Source organism: Agelaius phoeniceus, chromosome 2 (genome assembly GCF_051311805.1).
Source record: "Agelaius phoeniceus isolate bAgePho1 chromosome 2, bAgePho1.hap1, whole genome shotgun sequence".
Classification (NCBI taxonomy): Eukaryota; Metazoa; Chordata; class Aves; order Passeriformes; family Icteridae; genus Agelaius; species Agelaius phoeniceus.
Genome location: NC_135266.1, coordinates 75,122,410 through 75,145,023, shown reverse-complemented (window position 1 = coordinate 75,145,023; position 22,614 = coordinate 75,122,410). Strand labels below are relative to the sequence as shown.

General features: G+C 42.2%; 1 protein-coding gene across 1 annotated transcript; it reads right to left on the bottom strand.

Moving 5' to 3' along the window:
• Positions 1-812: 812 nt before the first annotated feature.
• Positions 813-21,960, bottom strand: SLC35F2 (solute carrier family 35 member F2). Its single transcript, XM_054654376.2, has 8 exons — positions 21,268-21,960; positions 15,095-15,270; positions 14,427-14,554; positions 9,232-9,391; positions 7,585-7,741; positions 6,743-6,795; positions 5,894-6,048; positions 813-2,188 (listed from the first exon to the last, which is right to left on the bottom strand). Exons 1-8 carry the CDS (start codon positions 21,435-21,437, stop codon positions 1,970-1,972), a joined length of 1,218 nt encoding a protein of 405 aa, XP_054510351.2. The 5' UTR covers positions 21,438-21,960; the 3' UTR covers positions 813-1,969.
• Between the last annotated feature and the right edge of the window lie 654 nt (positions 21,961-22,614).

The window sequence follows — 22,614 nt, the reverse complement described above, 5'->3', positions numbered from 1 at the left end:
TTTAAAGTTTTCAACTCAGAATATAAGTGTCAAATCTCTAAGGTGTCCCAATGTCCATGCTGGGGAATCTAAGCTGCCCCACACTGCTCCCTTCTCCTTGCAGAAGTCCTCTCTGGTCCAATTTGCTTGAATCAGATTCCAACCTCTCATTAGAGTCAGATTTTAAAAGCCTTGGAAGAAAAACTCCAGGCTGTGGATTTTAAAACATCCAAGCCACGTTTTACACAGTTTTGGTATTTCAGTGGTCTATATGCCAGAAGATGAGCTGCTGCCTGAGCACTCTCACCACACCACAAGATGATCCCGTGTTTTGAAGACCGGCCAAAGCCTGAGCCAATACACACTCCCATGCTCTTTCTGATAAAATCTACATTATGTTACACTGATCTGTGTTCTGATGTTACTACCACATAATTTTATAAAATAAAATAAATACCGTCCCCCCTCAAAAAGAGCATTCTACATGAGAGAGGACCCAAATGCTTTCCATAAAACAGCACCTGTTCACACTTCTGTGCATGAATGACACAGTGAAAAGCATCAACTGTTGCTGTAGTATTTGTTGAACCTTTGTTGTCTTTTTGTAAACAATCAGGTAAGATTTTTCCAGGAAAATATTGCTTGAATAAACTACACCAGAAGCACAAACCCACTCAGTGTCATTTGATCACCAGTATCTTCAGAAAATGTCGTATTTCCTTCTAGAGCAAAGTTTAGCCAGTAAAAGGTTTATTTAGTTGGCAAAATTAATGAAAACAATTTTGAGCAGTAAGAAATCCTAGCTTAAAAAATAAGCAAACCAAGACCAAGTGTCCAGCTGCTGAATACTTTATTCTTTTTTTACTTCATACACCTGAGCTCTTAAGGCTTGTACAAAATATAAAATAAAACAAAACCCCAGTATGGTTTTACTGATCTTAAAACTGCAGCCTTGTATTTTTTCATCATTTATTGTAAATATAAAGAGGGGTATGAAAATTGCTAGTGTATCTACTGGAAGCATCTACCCTTTTGGATATTATGTCATTATTGTTGCCGTGAGAGTTGGCTTAGTTGATTCAATTTTTTGAAGAAATGCCAATTTTATTACAACTCTTTCAGCAGAAATGTGTCCCATTTCAGGGAGAAATTCACTGAGAAGTGAACTTCTGTTAAAACCTCATCCAGAAAAAAACCCACTTTCAGTTCTACTGAAGAGAGGAAGAGCCTGCCTTTGCCTCCCCCACAGCTAATAGGAATGCACCAAACAAAAGGCCACAGAGAGAAACAGGAAGAATTATAAAAACACATACTCAAACTTCCCATACTAGCAAAATTCAAAATAAAATACAAATTGCAGCCCCAGTGGCGACAGGGACTGCAGCAATATGAAGAGACGAACATTTGGGTGGAATGTAGGCAGCCAATCCTTCCACTGGCAAATCCTTCCATCCTTCCTTCCAGAGGAAAGAAGTCCACTGGCACGTAGAAGGTGTGTGAATACACTGTGGCTTGCTGAACCAGGTCCTGGGAGTAGCTGAGCAGCTTTTGCAAGATGCTGTCTGAGGGCACCCTGCACCAAGGGGTGGAAATCATGAAGCCCTCAGACAGCATCGTGCAGATTTAGGTCCCTAATGCAATATAAAACATCTTTGTTCCCCATTAAGTGACCTGGGAGCTTGCTTTGGCTTAGTTTCTTTCCCCAAGCATTTGTTGTTAAGTTAATTAAGCATTTAAAAATAACAGTCTCTCACTTTCCAGAGACTCCACATAAATACTAATCTGTCTTCATCTAAAGGCCAGATTTTCTGCAAGGGCAAATCAATACAGTTTCACTGATTGAGGATCTGGCCTTAAAAGTCTATCAAGTGCATTAAACCCAGCACAGTATGACATGTGCCTTGGCAGTAGGACAGTTCTCTGGATTAATATTTGAGGGAAATTTGGCAATTAAAAAAAAAAATCTCTGTTTTGAAGTGCTGCCATTCCTTTAATTGGTGCTGAGCACCACAGTTTCTCCCCTGGAGAACTGCACAGCCACGGCTGGGCTTTCGCCGTCGTTCTCCTCCAGCTTCAGGGCCGCGTTGTCCAGGCCGGCGTGGCCAGGCTGCGGCACGGCCGTGGGCTCTGCCGTGGGAGCGGGAGCGGCGCAGTACAACGTGAAGCCCACCATGATGATAACAAAGGACACGATGTAGAGACCTGAAAACTGGCAGAGGAGAAAAAGAGATGCATTAAGTCTCGCCTGATGTAAGAACGTGCCGCATGTAAGAACACAACATTGCCTTGTTTCAATAATGTGAAAGCTACCCTTCTTTGTAAAAATTATTTTAATGAGGATTATCACCATTAGCTGGATTCACGTCTGAAAACCAGAATTCAACAGCTCTATTTACTCAAAGACTTGGGCCACTGACTGATTTTCTCTGCACTTTGTTCTCAAGACTGTTGGACAAGGAGTTTCCTTGGGTCTACATGCATGAATCTTAACAGAGAGAACAACTGGGTGTAAACACAGACATACTGAATGAAAGCTGTTTACTCACAGGAATACTGAAACACTTTACCCCTACGAGAATTCTGATCCAGCATATGCAAGTATTTCAAGTTCTGGCCAAGATGAATCTCCGTGCTATTGCAAGCCACCAGGTTAGTTCTCTGCACAGATCTCTAGCCATCTGCAGGGCTAGATGAGTGTTATTGCTGGATCAAAACCAGTTTGCTCTTTACACCCAACAGGTCCTTGAGGGGACAGAGGCTGGGGCTCCTTTTACAAGATTGGCATTTGCAAGCTGTGAAGAGTGGTGAGAGCTAAAGAGTAAAATTGCAGAGGTACATCAGGCACTCTGTTGTTCACTTGCCTGTTAAAATTCCAGTAATTGCCAAGATTCATCCACCTTGACAGAAAGACAAATACTTTATAACACCAGATTCAATAATACCAGGTGTTGAAGTTATCCACAGAAAGGAACATTTTTCAGCAGGTTTATTAAAATCCTCCATATTCCTTTTGTCAAACCACACTGATTAAATACTAGGAGGAAGGACCAGCATATCCTACACACCTCTGTCAATATCCTCTAACTTCCTTAGCTTCCTTAGACATGCTTGAAAAATATGTTCTAGTTTATCAGGATGAAATTAATGGTAGGACCTAGACAGTGGACTCTCCTCCAAAAAAGACTAAGGCATCTAGAATTTAGGCACTGCAATTCCTAGCTGGCAGTCACTTGGCTTGGAAACTCTTGGATGGCAGCACACAAAAAAAAAAGCAGACTGAAAGAGGCAGCAGGATCACCCATGGTCACACCTCCCACTGACTGCTCCCAGCAAATGGGCAGAGCCTGGGGCTGTATCCAACCACCTGCACAAATTCTCCAGCCCAAGGCCCTGAGTGAGCATGTGCCTGTGTGCAAGGACCTGTGGCTGGGCAGTCACAGGAACTGCAGGAACTGGAACTGTTGGAACTGCAGATCCCTCACAGCACAGTGCCCACAAGGCTGGAAGTGTCTCTGATCCTGATGAGTCAATTCCTCCAGGAGTAGATACAGTCACCAAGGCAGGGTGCCAAAGCTGTTGCAGTGTAGCTGTGACTCAAGTCCTGCCTGTACTTTTACATTTATTGACACAGGTGAACATCACCCATGCTGCCCTCTCAGACCTATACTCTTTTTTTTTTTCCCCTTTCGAGGAGAACTTGGTGGTTTTTTCTTTCTTCTTTTTTTTTTTTTAATTTCAAATATTGCAACAACTTGATTGCTTCAGACACTGATTTCAGTCATACCTTGTGCAGCTGATATCCTCATTCCCACTGCAGAGCCTAGAGAGTACTTTAAATGTTACTGGAGGACTGTATCTCCATCTAGTGTCTGTGATGTATACTCCCTTCTACAGTGCTTTATACAGCTAATGCATGAGATCTTTCTCAACATCTCCTGAGGGATTACAGGTATCTATATAATGAGTTCATTAGCAAGCACAGCAAGGATTCATTATGGAGTAAAAGGAAAAAATAAAAAAGAGTTCAAAGCCAGCATGAAAAATTCACATTTCACTTGAAACAGACATGCTGGGGCCAAAAAGTTAAGTGCATTAGCAAAACACTGTGCACATATCAAAACTTTATCAATTCCTGGGCCTGGTTTCTGCTGCAGCCACTGACTGTGGTTCTTCTGTTTGTTTGTTTCAGAGCAGGCTCAGACCTTGGCAATTCAGAGCTCTCCATGGCTCTCTCCACTCTACAGCCCAGCCAAGCCTCCAGCTGCCTTTTGTGAACATCATCTGATAATGGGGAATACTAATTAATAGGGAATAATAATTTCCTGTATTTTTTTGTTTGTAGATTCCTGTATCCAGAGTGCTTTTTAATCCAGCAAACATCCTACTTGGTTCCTTTGCCCCATAGGTAAAGAAACTATATGGTTAACTTGGCAATAAGATTTTCTACTGCTAAGAGCCATGTCAAAATTAGGCTCTCACTTCATGGTTATCTCAGATAACAGATGAGAAAATAACTTATCTCAGATCCTCTGATCACTAAAGATGTGGCATTACTATTGCTCCCCTTTTTGTTACTTCATTGTTTCTAATCCCAGATCCAAGTTCCTGTTTCAATAAATATCTGAAGTTCTCTCAACATAATCCCAAAGTCTTCATCTGTTCATTTCTCCTTTTGGTACCAGATTACCTCACTGTTAGAAATTATGAGATGGCCTGCTCCCAGAAAAACCTCTTCCCAAAATAAGCTAAAAACGCGAAAAATAAAAATTTAATATATCCCTTCCAAAGCTCTTCTTCCTCTTCACTATAATGAATATAAATTTATAATCACTTCTTGAGTTAAGCTATCTGGGTGCCAAAATCCACATTTGGAAGTGACTCAGAAAGGATTTAATTGTTAGACCATAAGTATGCTTTGCTTCCTGTATTCATTTTTAATAGATGCTTTGTAGTTTGGAGCAAAGTCTGGAACCCAAAACAGGGAGGAAAGCTGAGCTAAGAGACTCTTGAAAAGGAAAATCTAGCTGCTGTCAGACCCTACCATTACCAGACTCTGCTCTGCCTTCATTTTCAGAAAACAAATCTGACCTAAAAGCTTCTGGCTGAAGAGAAAGCAACCACATGGAATAATACAAATTAAGCTCCTAAGCAAAGTTCACAAGCTTCTCACTCTCACAAGCACTTCCAGTCACTGAGTTGCTGACTCAATTACTCCAATTACTTTAATGAACTAGGTTCTCACAAGATTCTGGATTGAAAGTGGAGGGTGGAATGAAATCCTTTCAGCACTGTCATTTAGCTTGAGCAGACCCTGCCAAAAATATTTTAGAGCACAATAGAAGTAACTGCCTTTTGGAGAGTGTAGAGAATAATACATTTATCTGTATTTTTTCAGATCCTTTCGTTTCTCCTTAGCAGCAGCCCTAAGAGAGCTTGATTCTCATCGCAAAATGTTGGTAATGAACAGATTAAACTTCTGAAAGAAAGTATTATTTTCTGAAAATCAAATCAGTCCTCTTCCAGACACCAAATGCCTTTCAGGAAAGGGAGATTCAAACCCTCTCCTTTGACACTTGGGAGTAATGAACCAGATCTAACATACAATTCCACAAAGGGCTTTCAGTGGGAACTCTATTATTGTTACACCTCAGGAAATTATTTACTGTCTCTTAACTTATCCCTTCAAGTGTGAAATGGTTTGAAAGTGGCTCTCTGGCTAATGGTGCAAGGCTCTGCCATTAACTGACATGACTCCTCCTGACTGACACCTGCCAACAATGAATGACAAAAACTGCAGAAATGTGCAGGTGCAAACGGCTGTTCTGGAGCTTTTAAGAACATTACACTTCATTCATAATTTTGGAGTAGAAACATAACTGAAGGAATGTGAAAGAGGAGGAATGAATGTACTCACCTTGTAAAAAAACAGGTAAAGCCCAAGGAAGAGACTGTAGAGATCTGAAGTCAGAATCGCCAGGTTGACGGAGGTTGCGCTGCTAACTTTAATCACAACTGGCATGAAGCTGTACAGCCCAAACATGCACAGGGCAAAGGCTGTGAACAGTAGTGCTGCAAAACAAGGTGACACCTTACACCTCAGGCACAGAATATGATTTTATAGAGCACTGATATCCTTCAGATGCCTTAAAACTATGCATTTCTATCTCCTAAAAGATATGGGAATGGACATGCAAGAGAAGCATGAAGGACTACCTTATATTGCAAGAATAACTCTACCTTCAAGAAAGTATAGAATATATATATATGTATATATACAAGATGTATATATATATATATATAGATGTAGATGTATATATACAAGAAAGTTCTTGTTCATTCCTACATAACATAGGAGTTGACTGAAGAAATTTAGAGCCACGCTTCTTGATAACATTTAGTTCTGTTCAGGTCAAAATGTGTCAAGTTTTTCTGTACTTCATTTAGGAAGGACAACAGAAGAGTGTTCTTGTGATGTTTCAACAACAAACACGTCAGTAATTAAACAGGTTTCATTTTTTACTTATTTCAATTTATTTTGAAAAATTATTTCAAGTACTATGTAAAATGCAAAACCTGTTTTAATGTTCAATCCTGCAGACCCTCTCTCTTTGCTGAGCTGCAAAGTTTGAAGAAAATAAACTTGTGAAATACAGTATTCATGCTGCTTGTAATTCAGAGAAAGAAAAGCCCCACCATTCAAAGTCTAAATGATTATAATTTTCCAGTGTTCTGTAACATGCACATTATTTTGTCATACACATACCAATTTTCCAGTTCCACTGAATTTTCATTATCTCTTTATGTTCCACAATGGCTCTAGAGTTAGAGAAAAGATATAATATAGTAAAAAAGGAAAAAAATCATACTAAAATAGAGAATTTAATTACCAAATATATAAGAAACTTTTCATCTATAAGCCATTCATTTTTTTGTTTCAAATTTTACTGAATGACACTAGCTCAAACATCTAACAAGCATGAAAAAAGACATAAAAATTAAAGTGCCTGAAAGTCAAGAGCACTGTTATTTAATTTTTATGCCTTCTTCACAGGCGTTTTAATCCTTCAGCAATTCAGTTTTATTTGATATACCATTTGAGGAAATTATTAACTATAATGATGAGAAATGAGGACTATATAATTCATTAGACAGACTTAAGTGCATCTGGGCTGTTACTCAAATGTGGTTATTTGTAAGAGTATACATGGCTTCATTTTAAACTTGAGTTTATTATGGAAGATCTCCTGCTAACAATTATCTCCTAATCTTTTCCACAGAGAAAATTCTTTAAGAAATACAGTCCTATGAACAGTCCTCAGCATACTGAGTGTCCTCACAAACATCAACAAAATAAAAAATACAGCCAAGTATCCTATGTGTTCAACTGCAGGAGTTTAGCTTTAGAACTGCTGCAATAGGAGTAATGCAAATAAAAAGGATATAAAACAGATGCTGATCAGCAACAAAAATCAATTCAAGTGGAAGGACTCCCATATAGGCCACATACGGATGCAACAAAGAATTTAATAACATCATTTCAGGGTATACAAGCAATCATCTGTAGTATATTCTTAATTAGTTTTAAAATAAATATTAGATCCTTACAGCTGTAGACCGCTGATAATAGTCCCAAACAAGCCCACCATTCCTAGAAACTCCACTCTGCTCAGATTTTTCACAATGTATTCCTCACCCACATTAGAAATGGCATACAAAGAAGCAGCAAGAAGCACTAAGACATCTCCAATCACCACGTCACTACCTGTACAGAAATATTAATCCACAATAAGGGTAATGCCACAAATACTTTTTAACTTTCCTTAAAAAAGCAAGCAAATTTATCTTGAACATCTCTATCTTCCTAGCTCATTCCAGGGGAAGGGGGAAGGAAGCCCTTCCTGTGTGTGCAGAGGAGTGTCTGAGCACAGACTCTGCTGCCTGCTCACCTCACCCTGCAGTGTGGAGTGAGCTAAACCCAGATTTACATCTCATCCCAGCCAAGACCCTGCTGGATCATCTGGTCCAATCCTATTTCTGCTGACCTCAGGCCTGCAGGGAATTGAGCAATCCCAGTTAGAGATGCTCTCTGCATTTCAGGAATATTGTCCCCACTTTTGCAGTAAGGCCTGATTCAGGGCTTGCTAAAATCAGCCTATTGATTTTGGAGTGGCCTGGACTCAGCTTCAGGTTTAGGACATGTCCTAAGTGGGCACTGCAGAGGGGTGGTACCGTGTGTCCTGCTGCAATGTATTTATACTGCAAATGGGACTCCCTGTGCTACCATCACTCACCATTTAATGTCTCTGTGCTTCAGCTAAATAGCAAGAGGATCACTGCTGTTCAAATCCTTCGATTGCTTTAAAATTTCCTTCCCTAAGCAATCACTAAGAAAATATGTCTAAAATATGAGGGTAAGCAGCAGTAAGGATCCCCAGATCAGCAAATAAAGCACAACTTCCTAATGTCTCAGGGGAATATTCTTCTCCCTCCAAGATACTTGTACCACATAGCAGTAAAGCTGAACTTCAGTTTGACCTGTCTTACCTACAGTAAGACCCCCAAAATAACAGCACACATTCTTATCTCTATGCTGCCTGATGAAGGCAGTGCCCTGAAATTTACCTTCTATCATAGCCTGTGGCTCTGAAAATTCAAAATTCTCATTCCAAATAAGATTGCTATGATAGGGGTTGATTTAGACATCTGTCACAGAGAAGACAAGACCTGTCCTTATCTGCACCCTGCTGGCTCCTGGTCCCAGAGCCCAGCCTCCCTCACAGAGGTCCCAGGAGAAGTCAGCTGCTGTGAGCAACTTTTTATGTGTTACTTGTACCCAGAGAGAATTGCAAATCAGAAAAGTCTGGCTGCCAGCAGGTTGATACTGTATAAACAAGACAAGGTTTGCAGGCATAGGCCACTTCTTCTATTAAACCATCTCTCATGACAGTCAAAGTGACCAAGCTTTCGGGAATGAGACTTTTTATCACATTGTCTAACGAACAGCAGCAAAATTTAAACTTAACACAAGTGGGGCTTTTTTTAGGGTGGTAGAAGTTTCCAAACATACAAGCAAAGAAATTCCACAGCTCCCCATAAAATCAACATCTCCTCTTCCCAGACAAGAAATAAAAACAGCAATATCTTCTCTTTTAAAACAGAACTGTATCTGCTACTATTTCTGCTTTACAAGTTCCTGTCCACAGCAGGAACCATCTCTTTGCTCTTCCCCCCCCACAATAAAGGACTCCTTACCTTCACCTTCCTCCCTCCCTGCCAAAATGTCTGCACCCACCATTGTTGCCACACCCAGCAAACAGATGGCAACAGCAACAAAATGTATCATCTTGTATCTTGCTCGGAGAAGGAACCAGGACAAAGCCATCAGCACGGGAATCCCAAAACAGTCCAGGAGCTGTGTGTGCAGAAAAATTGTTTGAGTTAGAAACCCACCCCAAATCTGGACTGCAACATCCTGAAAACAAATGCACAGGATCTTACTTCCAATCATCAGATGTTAAGGAAACCTGCAAAGCAGCCCCAGTAGAAGAGAGGGATGAGACCCATATTTCACCATTAAAAGCATTTTGCAAGTGAAGGAGGAGCTGGAACAGGGGTCCACTATCTCTTGGTAGGAAAGCACTGATTTAGAAACTCTTCTAAATGATGAATCTAATCAATCTTTGCAGCTTCACAAACGAATGCTAAGGTGCTGCTCTGAAACAGCATTGCTCCCCGGGGCTCCCTGTACACAAAGCAAAAATATGGAACTATTGATGGGTACAAGTGATCTAATTTTACATTGATGTGACTGTGACAACGACTTGACCCTGGAACTTTGGGTTTGATGCTCTGCCTTATCTTTCCTTTCTTTATTTTTTCTGTATAAGTTTCTATGTATCTTTGCTTTGCTGTTAGACCCACCCATAACCACAGAACTGCTTGGATTGGAAGAGATCTTAAAGTTCATCTAGTTCCAACCCTCCTGCCATGGGTAGGGACACCTTCCACTCAACCACTCCAACCTGGCCTTGGACACTTCCAAGGATCTTCTACCTATTCCCCTTTAGGACAGGAAGCAGCAAGACTTAGCTGTGTACTTAATACAGAAGAAGATACACTGCAGCATAAGATAGGCATATTGTTCTAAAATAATCAAATACCATCAAGACCACTGTGCTAATCATAATTGGTTTAATATTTAATTCAACAAAATAGGTTTTGTTTCTGAATTTGTGAAAGGAAAGGTGTATTTCCTGACCTGTCTCATTAGAGTGCCACATAAGGGAACAGCCTACAGTAGAACATACAGTCAACTTCCCAAAGATTCCTGAGAAATTACTCTCAAATGTCAGCCCTTAAAACCCGGCCTCTTGAAGCCCCAACAAAATATCCAGATCAGTAGGACTGGGGTATAATCCCTGCAATCATGACAAGAGCTCTTAGTTCTTAATGTTTATTTCCAGACTCTGCCTGCCTCAGTGCACCACTGCAGTTAACTTCTGTGCTGTGCCATTTCCCAAGGGCTTCAACCAAACTTGTTAACGTTTTGATGATGAGTCTGGTTCTACTTGTTCATAACTATACATAGTAAAGTCTTAGAAGCATAGTGCTAAGAGCAGCTATTAAAGATTAAATCCTAACAGTGCCTCTAATCCTTCCATCTACTTGTCTTTGCTCCTTGGATTGCCTCCAGCTTGTCCAGTTTGTAAAGTCTACGAAGTGTAAAAGTACTCCTTCAGGCCATATTATGAGACATTACAACTACCTAAGTCTCAGTATGTGATACCAAGTATTTCAATACAACTTTACACCATGGAAAATATCACACTGTGATCTTCTATCTTGTCACAGGTCTTGTTCTCTATCTCACCTTTAGTCTAGACTTGTGAAAACCTCTGAAATTTCCTTCAAATTTGACTGTTTTGACTAGTATCAAACAACAAGAAATACTACAAGCATTAGAAAGCAAAATTTTTACCCCTCTGGTGGTATATCTACCAGAGGGGTAAAAATAGACATAACTCTTCTACTAATAAGTAAGCTTTCACTCCCATTAACTGAGATGTTAGCATGTAGCCTTCCAATCTCCAAACAATTTTTCAACCTAAACAGAAAAAGTAGAAACCCTTTAAAAATCATCTTAATTAGGATATGAGAGTAGTACATAATGAGCCAGAAGCTCCTTCAGTAATGCAAGATGGGGAATTGCTGCATCCAGACCAAGAACACACCGGAGAACCACAGCACCATGGTTAGAGGACTTGCAGCCAGGGCACAGAGGCACCAAATGATGAAGAACACACTCTGGTAATCTGTTCCAGGAGACAATTACCCTCAATTACAGACAGATGAAATCAGATTTCCATCTACTGGATATTACCTTCCCTTCATCTAGTACATTACAGAGCTCTTCTGTACAGGATCAAGATCAAAGAAGTGCAAAGCAGATGTAATACCACAATAAATTGTGTCAATGGAACCAATTAAAAAATAAAGTTTATTTATTGAGGTTTTACAACATTTACAGCAGTACTGTGGTGCTGACTACTATTTCCAGTACAGCCTCTTCAAACTCTCATCTTATTCAATTCTAGCCTGTATTTTTAACAAGGGGGGGAGAGGGAACCAGATAACCTGGTGATTTGATTTACAAATGTTTTGACTCAACAAAACATTGTGGCACGCTTTGGACACAATGTTTATAGGAGGTTTTAAAAGTAGGGTAAATTATTAAAAGATGCTTTAATATAATGGTTAATAAATTATCATAGACAGTTGGAGGTCATTGGTTTGCTTATAATTGCCAGCTTCGGACAGCTTTGTAAGCAAGAATGCTCAACTGCTCATCCTGCTCATTCCCCACAAGGCTCCCCAAGGGCAGCCTCCAGCTGAGCCCCAGGGGCTCATCCTTTATTTTCTCCTACTGAGGCTGGAACTCTTCCATCAGCTGACAATCTGTCAATAGTTGCCTGAAAAACATTTCTATCTGAATTATCTACAGAGCAAATGGTAAATGTGCCCAATAACACGTTAAAAACATCAAACCACAGCTATACTGCTTGTTTTTTAATATAAATCACATAATTGTTATCACAGAATATCCTGAGTTGGAACGAACCTTTCAGAATCTTTAAGTTCAACTCCTGGCCATGCACAGGACACCACAAGAGTCCCACCATGTGCCTGTTGTCCAAATGCTTCTTGAACTCTGTCAGGCTTGGTGCTGTGACCAGTTCCCTGAGCAGCCTGTTCCAGTGCCCAACCACCCTCTGGGGAAAGAACCTTTTCCTGATATCCAACTTCAACCTCTCCCAATTCAGCTCCATGCCATAACAGGCGGTCAAACTGCAGCACAGTCAAGTCCTGCCACAGGGAAAAAAGGACGCTGGCAGTAAGGAGTATCCTGGCACTGCCTCAGCCACAGCCAAACAGTTCAGTTGTGGACCAAAGTCTTTGTCTGTATTTACCAAGAAATGAGAGCTGTCATCCCACTGTTATCACCCTAAAAATCTCCAAACCCCTCCTGTAAAATGCTGGTATTTGAGAACTCAAGGGAAACCAGTTCTGCTTGTGTGTGCGTGTGTGAGAAAATACATGGAAGTTCCTTGCTGAGCTGAAAAAAACTTATCTTTGAAGCTATGTTTCATGGTGGTGAGTGAAGCTCCAGCCAGACAGCATTTTAACAATGATTACACGGCTTTTGGGAAGGTGCCATAAACCCCTGTGTTGTTTTTATGGTCCCTGGGAATCCACTCACAGCCAGTACTGCAGACAGGCCATCAGGCTGGGTGCTCTGAACCACGGGTACTGATGTAGCTGCAAAATCGCTTGCCAAAAACAAAAAGAAAATGCCTTGCACTAGAACAAATCACAGGCTTCTGCTGTATGTTTTTTTTCACTGTATCTCATTTCTGACAATGGAGAGAAACTGGCAACTTCAGAGAATGTGCAAGAAACCTCAGGGCAATTGCAAAAAAATTGCAATTACTGAACTGATCAGTCGCAAGGTTACCAAAAGTGAAAAAGGCTCAGAAAAAGCTTGAGCTTTTTGGACAGGACAATCTATTTTATATATATTCTTTCTTAATTTCTATGAAAGAAATCATGGGAATAGCTTTACTATTTCTGAGAACTTGGATCAAAGTCCTGGCTTCTTCAGCTGTAAACTATAAGGTCAAACAGTGTCTAACTTACCAGCTTAACTTAATCTTGAGACTGAAACAAGTCACTCTCAAAACTTTGATTTCTTAGGCATTATTTGTAAGGAGATTAAAGACCTAATGAGTCATAACACATAAGTATGAAATGGAAATGTGACAAAACAACCCAAGAGACACAATCGATCTTCAGTACTGCAATGAAAATTTACTGCAATTCTCTAAAGGGAGCCCAGACTGCAGGAGTTTATTGCTTTACAGGTAATTCTCTTAAACATTAACCCCTATTACTTTGACTCTGTAAAACACTGACTCCTTTCCAGCTAACCACCAAGTCTTCATGTTACTATTTTTTTTTATTCAGGTAAGTGGGGCCATGACCCCAGCCACAGATCCCCACCACTGGTAACAGCAGGCATGAACTGGCACAACATGGACACACTCCCTACTCCACACTAACACAGTGAGTTAACCTGGGCCTGACACAGCTCACTAACAGTACAGCCAAAGGCAGGGTTTACTCCCACTTTGCTCAGTGTTCTGAGTTAGTTTGTTCAAGGAAACTGTCCCTGCAAGCTCAGGAGACTGAAGGAGGAAAGCACTGACTCTTCCAGCAGCTTTTGTCTGTGCAGTGTGACAAAGAAACCCCAGCTTTAGCCCTTCTGTTTACAGAGCTTTTTCAGAACACAATATTTATCCTAAAGCAGCAATGCAGAATCAAGCACTGGTGTTGGAGAGGATGTCTACTATTACTTTATTTATGCTGAATTCCTTCCACCTCTTTCAGAGAGGGCCCTGAACTGCCACATTCAAAAGCCACAAGGCTGGTACCCCCCTGCATGGGCTGCAACACCAGCTGACATTCAGTGTGTCTCACAGGTGGGGTTGCATCTCACAATGCCTCCTGTAGCTTCTAGGAGTAGGCAAAAGAGCCACCTCACTGTCATCAGTAAGAACCTGCACTGAGTGACTGAATCTGGTCATAAATCTTTATTTTGTGTCAGGAGAAAAAACTGAGTGGCTGTCAGCAAACTCTTAGAAGTGCTTTTATCAAAATAATTAGGGTTCAACTCAAGAGCTGGCACAGCTCTACCAGCCAATCTTCTCTGCTTCCTGGAAAGGTTATTCATGATACAGGATGCTCTTCCCTGTACTGCAGAGAGAAAATAGATGCTGGAAAGTTCTTTTCAGGCTTAAATAGCTTCCATGTCTGTCCTATGAATCTCATTTTAGAAACCAGTCCAAAACTGTAATAAAAGCAACAGCTCAAAAAGAGAGATTGGTCCTTACCTGCACACTTGTGAGGTTTGTGTATTGGTAGGCTTTTACAATCGTGTAATTGGCTTCAACATCAGCCAGTCCCACAATAATATATTTCCACCATCTCTGTTTCAAAATCTGACAGAGACTGTCACTGCCTGTTTAGAAGAAAGCAGCAATCAATATGTATTTCTTTCCAACCAAACATTGCACAGGAATTTTGTTTTTTAGAAGCATAAATAATACCAAGATTGACTTTGCCTGTCCCTGCTTAAGATACAATAACAGGAAACACAGCCTGGGAGGAGACAATACAAATGCTGAAAAGCACAGAAATTCTTCCACATGAAACAAAACACAGCAAGACTAGAGTTGTCTAAAGAGTAAATTAATAATAATTGGAGGAATACTAAATAGCCTTTGGTAACAAAGCGTGTTAAAACAAATCTTATTTTTCCTAATATAACATATGATTTCAAACCACAGAGCACAAAACTCTAAACAGATATGACATTACATCAAATTAAATGCACATTTAACCTGTGAAATTAACTTCCATGTGTTGCTATAAAGCAGGAACTTCAAAAACTAGTAGGAGTACTGAGGTCTTAATTTTCGAATTCTGAAAGGAAAAGAAAGAGAGAAAAAGAGAGAAAAAAAAAGATGAACAATAATCTCCCATCCTGTATTTCACATACCAGTCTTAAATACCAGCATTGTTGTATAAACCAGAAGCAGCAAACAATAGTTGATGAAACTTTGCAACATTGGAGTATTCACATGGAATTTGTCTGCCAGGTACTGGCTTGTAACAGCAGTCCCACAGATAAACAAGGAGAGCATCTGGCCCAGAATTACAGTTTTCCAAATATGCCTGTGAACATAAAAGACAAAACAGTAAGCTTAGAATTAAACATTCACATTTCTAATAAAATATTTTCTAGTTTTACAGGAAAAATGATTTTTTTTTAGACTGACACTTTTTTTCTTTTTTCCTACTCCCTACCAATGTTGTCCTGTTACCTACAGGTAAGCAGGGTTTTGTGTACACAGAAGGTTTAGTCTGACCTCAGGACAGCCACGTGAGAAGTGAGGCCAGCTCAAACCACCAGCCATGGAGACTGCAGTTACTCGCAAAGATCTTCAAACAGGTCACCTGGGCAGGCTCTAGCCAATAGCAGGTCCTATTCTTATTAAGCAAGTTTTGAGTTAAATCCTTTGTTTCCACTGAATTCCACCCTGACTGATCAACAAAGATCTACAACAAGGAGATAAAGCACAACTACTTTCAGGCTCGTCTGAGACCTGAGTTGTAGTGAGCTGAGACCTTAAGATGAGCAGTGGAACACAAAAGTATTAATGATAAAACCAAATAACAGTTCAGTTTGGAAGGCTCTTGAAAGATCATCTGGTCCAAACCTTCCTGGGAAAGGGAACCTTGAGGAGACTATTTAGCACCCTGTCCAGCTGCATCTTGCAAACCTCCAGTGATGGGGACTCCACAACATCCTGCAGAGGTCATTCCAGTGATTGCTTGTTCTCACCATAAAATAAATCTTTCTTATAATAAGAATTATTATAATTAATACTTATTGTGGATTTTTTCAGTTCTATCACATCATGTTCTGCTGCAGCTGAGGATGGAGTTAAGAATGCATTTTGGGTAAGATCATGTTTGCGTTTACAGCTCAAGTCCCACCCACAGCCAGTAGGGACAAAAAAGAGGAAAAAAAATCTCATGCTCTTTTAGTAGCAATTCTTCACTTAATGTAAGATGACCTATTCCAGATGCTCCAAGACAAACAGGGGCATGTAACTCTATGGGATTTTTCTGGCTTGCTCTTTCTCCTGCCAGTGGAGCTATGCTAATTTGTACCACCCCAAGTCTCTGCACATGGCACAATACACAGTGACAGCTCAGCCCTGTGCTGGCTGTACAGGTCTGCTAAGTTCACATTTAATCTGTTTACTCTGAAGACTACTGATGACAATTTAACTGTCAGCACAATCAATAAATTTGTTTCCACTCAAATTAATCAAGCAAGGGAAGAAAGGACCCCATTAGGATTCTGCACCTACCCTGTGCCCACATCTCTCCACGCTGACTTCTGGCAGGACACCCACGTGTCAGGCACAGCACCTGAGAGTATCACTGCCTGTTTTCCCAAGGTGGGTGACCCCAACACAGTAAGTACCAGCTCACTCTGCTGTGCTGCACAATCCAGCTGCCAGGCAATTAGAAGGGTGTGTTTGACAGTGCTAAACCTGACCACAATCATGCAATCAATCCCTCCTTTTGGAAGGGAGGCATCTTCCTTACACAGACTCCGATGCACCTGCACGAATCCTGTTTTCAATTCAGCCTGACACCAAGCTCTTCTGACTTTGAAAATGCTGCTGGGCACATTTTTCTCTCCAAGTCCATTCTGATGAGACAGCAAATCTCTACAAAGTCCAGCCACACTGTACTTCCAAGAGATTTGAATCCCATGTTTGCTACAGCTTGCCTTGCCAATCCCAGGAATGGTGCACATTCACACTCTTAAGTATTATATATTATGTGACAATCTTGTAAGGTACTGTCCAGTCTCATCTGAGTAACTCTTACTGGTGTGTGAAAGAAAAACATTCTCATTTCTAAACAGATCTCTAAAATACATATGGTGGGTGTGGTGGGTGGTTTTCATTAAAAACAGCAGGAGAAAAAATTGAAGTAACCTCACTTCTGTTATATTTTAACTGATTTCTTTTTAATTTCTTTATATTCTGGTCTATGCTATTTAGTGAACAACTCAGACACATTTTGGCTAATTATTCTGGCTGATGCAGAAATATCTTTTTATAGTCACGTAAAGAATTTAATCATTGCCATTAGAACAAATGTGATGTAAGTTAGCTAAATTTCAAGCAGGCATGGATGAGGATTCCAGCTTGCAGTTTGCCAGCTCTGCAAACTCTGGCTCCTTTGCAGAAGGTAAAGTGACAGAAGACCCACCGAAATTCAAAGGAAGATACACTGTGGTGAACAGCATACAAAAACATGTTTTCAAGCATTTAAAAAAATACACATGAACTTTTTATTATTCAAATAAAGCCTATTGCCCCAAACTAGCAGAAAAATGTTTCTTCTTCACCAGCAGCACTCAAGTAACACAGCAGGCATTTAGCAGTTTATTAGACTAAACTCACCCTGCACTTGTACTAGCTGGGAAGAGAGTGTGGAGGTCAGGATCAGACATGAACAGAGGCATGACTGGGCAAAACTGCTGCAGTTTTACTGGAGCAAAGCCTGTGTGCTGCACAGAATGAACTGCACTTGTCCATATGCTACCAGGAGAGGTCAAAGCTGCCTTGGCTGGCAGAAGCCCTGATCTGGACATAATCTCCCCCTCTCCCCTCCAGCCACCTGCTGGGTGTTGCCACAGAGAAGGGCAGAAGCACAGGCAATACCAGCCCACAAGCTTGTTTAAGGAGGCTCATTTAACATGGACTTCAGTGTGGTAGGGCTTTAAACATTTTTGTCTAGGAGATGAGTTGCAAGGGGCAACTTTGCTCCTCCTGAGCTACAGCACCTTCTCTACAGCAAAGGCCTGGACTCTACGTGCAGCCCTCTGGCATACTGGATAGCAACCATGTTCCAGTGAGAGGATAAAACGGGGGAAACCTGCTGCCACTCAAATTTGTTAACAATTGAGCTGCTCCAACCATCATTTACTGAAAACAAAACAGACCCATCTGCCCTCTTGCAGTGGAGTAACTCCACTAAACTAATCCTCAGCTTTTCTAATGACCAAATTTCCCCCGTTCAAAGTACCTAAGGAATTATCTCCTTGCATTTCTGCATTTGGGAACAGAGGCAGGTCCAGAACCTCCAGAACTGTTTGCTTTGTGGTTACTGCCCTAGCAATCATTGCTATTTAGTTAATATATGTCTTGGCAGTACTACATAACAAAGGCGTCTGACAAAGCAAGCAGGGTTCATCACACCTCATGCCCTTCTCTATTTTTGTCTATTTTAATTCAAGGAATTTTTTTCTTGCCTGAACAGATTCAAAATGTTAACATCAAAAAACACACAGAAAGACTTAGTCTTTAGTGGAAAACTGCCCTCAAAAAACGTCTTCTGTGAATCCCAAAATGCTCCATACCTGGCAGCTTTCTCAGCTGTGTGTAAGGTAACAGCCTCTTGCCCTGACTGCTCCCCAGTGCCAGGTGGAAGCCTCAGCAGGAAGCAGCAATGGTTTCCCTCATACCACTTGCCAAAGCATGAAAAATAATTTCTTCAAATTGAGATGACATCACCATGCTCCTGGCATGATGCACTGGGCTCATAGCATATCTTAAAAAATATGTTTGATCCTCTCTAAACTTGAGAGCAAACTTTAAATCCTACTGTTTGAATTTTGTATGACAATTTCTTCTGAGAAAAATGATTTAAAGACACAAGTTTCCATTCAATTTGTTATTGATATGAGTATCGATGACAGGGACTTTCTTATTAATAATTGATCAGATTTTGAAATATATTAATTATTAACTTTTCCATGCCAGAACTTAATCCTCTCAGCTTTTTTTTTTTTTTAATGCACTGGAAAAGACGAATTCACTTTGGAGTCTCAGATGATGCAAGGTAAGTGTTCTGAAAAGGCCTTTCATTTCATAGCTGGGCGGGGTGGGTTATTGTTGGCTTTTAATGCTTGGTAGAGAGCTACTAAGATTAGTCCTCCCCTCCCTTCAGCCACCCTATCTTAGCTAGCTGTATCTATGGCTTTGAGCAAAACTAAAGACATTTTGGGACTTTTTAGAGCATGAAAGTTTGCCACAAATTGGTCTAAAGTGTACACTGAACAATGTGCAGCTCTCAACATCATGAGAAACTCAGGCTGGCTTTCCTTGGCTCCATGTGAAATGCAGATTAAAAAATACACCAAGATACTAAAGTACAATTGATATAGGAGGAAGTTAAAGGAAATTTAGTAAGACCATAGTTAACAATTTTACTGGCAATTAGTTTACTAAATCCTGTAATTTTAATGTGAATTTTTAACTTATAAAAAATACAGCTAATCAAATATTCATTTTAATTCTGCCACCAATCTAATACTGACATGGCAAATCCTGGCAACACTGTTCACGTACAGTGTGTACTTGCAGTTAGCTTTAACTACCGAACCCTTCCTAAACAGGAGAGGAAGTGACCTTTTAATTTCAATGATCTTACTTTTTCATGCTAGTGGTTAAGGGAAAATGCAGGTTCAGACCAAACCATATTGCAACATAATTAGTAATTAACTAAGAAGAACAGAATATATTTTCAAGAACTAACATCATCAGAAGTTAGTTTTTCCATGTTCTGCTTTGAAACTGATGTCAATTTAATTTGCAAAGTAAAAAGCAAAAAATAGAAAAGCATCAGAAATATATTTTCTAATGGTTCTACTCAAAAAACCAAAAAAAAGCAGAAAAAAAACCCCACAACAAAACCCAGACCCAGCCTAGTTTATTACATACAACTATTAAACCTTCCTACGACTCAGAAAGGCCTCAAACAAAACTGAAGTGGCTGAGCCTGCTGTCACCTGGAGGAAAAAAATAAGAAAAAATATCAATTCAGTATCTCAGACAACACTTCTTAAAATTCAGTGAAAGCTATTGATTTTCTTTCAAATACCTTCCATAGACTCCCTTAGTGTAGCCGTTGGCAAAACTAATGGCATAGGTGAGGTTACTGAACAAGTCAACAAGTTTCTGTCTTGCCTTTTGGTTCTCTCCTCACAGGCAAGAGGAGTGAAAAGAGAAAAACTTATAACCAACAAAGATGAGACTTTGTTCACTGCAATAAGGCTCTTCTTGGCCAGCATACACCATCTCATAGTCCAGCAGCCAGACTACAGTTTATGAGCACGAGACTGGCAGGAAAGCCAGCACAACCTTGGCTGACAAATCCTATGCAATAACTATTAGTGACCAAACTTACAGCTCAAAAAAAGCCTTTTAAACAGGGACTGTTTTCCCCCTCTAGAGGGGAAGTGAAGCTGTAAATGGATGGTCTAGAAGTCTGAGGATGCAGTCCTGCTCTCATGAAGATAGTGCTTCTGAAGTACCAGCTTGTCTGTACAGCTTGGCAGGTATTTTTCCACAAGTTTTCCATGCTTAACTAGTGCTCATATTTCAAGAGATATACCTGAACGAGTCTCTATCCCAAGCTGATTTACGGAAGGAGGAAGTGGGGATATTGGTCTTTCTGGACTCCACATTTCGTCTCAGTTATTTTGTTCTATTACCTTTGCTATCCCCCATGACCTGTCCTTCATAATGATCGAGAACTACAAAACAGATAAAGTGCAGGGAAAAAAACGGAAAACAGAAGAACAAAAAATACAAATGCATGTGTTTATGTGTGAGAGCACAGTCCTACTTCAACAGAGTCAAGACGTCACTCGCTAGTTCCGCGCTCAGCCGAGGCGACCCCGAGCGCTCTCGCCCAGCAGCATCCGCAGGCTGCAGCTCGGCGGCGCTCCCGGAGCAGCCCCGGCATCAGAGCACCCGCTCCGGAGGCAGCGGCCAGAGCTCCCCCGGGCTCCCCGGTGCCGGGCCGGCCGAAGGCTCCGGGCTCAGCTCAGCCCCGAGCAGCCCCGGCCGTAACCGCGGGCCCGCACCGCGGCGGCCGCTCCGGCCCAGGCTCCCCGCGGCTGCTCCCGGCGGCGCAGAGCGGCCTCCGCATCCCAGCCGCGCCGCCCGCCGAAGCGCCGAGAGCGGCACGGACGCTTCCCCTCTCCTCCCGTCCTTCCCCCGCTCCGGCGGGCGGCCCGGAAGCCGGCGGGCGGGGAGGCCGGCGCCGCGCGGTTCCACGTGGAGGCCGGGGACTCACCAGGTGCAGAGCTTGGCTCCGAGCAGCGCCAGCAGCCGGCGCGGAGAGGAGGCGGCGGCCCCGGGCGATGGCTCGGCAGCATCGGCAGCATCGGCAGCATCGGCAGCATCAGCAGCAGCAGCGGCAGACGCGGGCCGCGGTGTCCCGGCAGCAGCGGCCGCCTCCTCCATGGCGCGGCTGCCCCGGCCCCGCGCCCGCCGGCAGCGGGCAGGGAGCGATGGAGGGCGGGCGCTGCGAAGGCGGCACCCGGCGGAAGGAAGGGATGAGCAGCAGCACCGGGACAGCGGCACTCTGCTCCCCGGAGAGCGGCCGAGCTCGGCTTTGTGCCCGCCGAGGGGCCGCCCCCGGGAGAGTCACGGGTGGTCGGAGCTCTCCTGATGTTGCTTCTCCTCTCCGGCCCTGCAGTTTCCTTCAACCGCTGGCTGTAGGTGGGGAGCTTTAGCAGCGCCAACGCCACGCTGGTGTTCCCGCTCTGCCGCGGGGCCCCTCGGCAGCAGCCCAGCCCGGTGCCCCGGTGCGGGTCCCTACTCTGCCCCCAGCCCCTGCGCAGGCAGCGAGCCCCAGGGCACGCGGGAGCCTGGCAGCAGCAGCAGCCGGGCGCTGTGCGGGCAGTTCAGGCGCATCCGCCGGTTACAGGAGTAACAGTTACTGTGTACGCTTCGAGTTCAACTTCTCGCAGCTTTCTGCGCAGCCTCGGGTCTTCCAACGTTTGAACTCCCACTTTGCTGCTTCTTTCCCATGCCTCTGGGTTTTTCCACATCCTGTTTGACTTCACCTACATCTCAGGGCAACTCAGCTAGAGAACCTGGTGACATTTTGCATACTTTGGTGGGTTTCTTAACAGTACTTCTGATGATGCTCTGTAAGTGATGGAATTGAACCCCGAAGGTGTCTCCAGGAAGAGCAACCTTCGGCCCTCATTGAGGCAAATATTTATCACTGTCGTCGCTAAGCTGGCAGAAAGGATTTTCTGCCACAAGACACTGTTGGTCTCTACCTTCAGCTTTTCCCCGCAGAGCACCACAATCTAATCTTTCTCCCCCCAACACCATAACATTTTTTTCAGACGTTTTTCTCTGTCATAGTTCTTTCAGTCAGATTGTGTTTATTTATGCTACTCCTCAAATTCATCCTCATAGGATTAGATTTAGGAGTCAAAGAGGCCTTACTGTGCCATTTTCAGGTTATCTTTACATTTCCATGTACCTGTCATTAATGAAGGTGAATTTTAGTCTCCCCTTTCCCCAAGGGCCCAGGCTCAAATAACCAGTAAGGTGTTGGCTATATGGGAGAGGACCCCAAATACCCTCTTTGACTCTGTGATGGTGTAATGTTAAAGGTCATTAT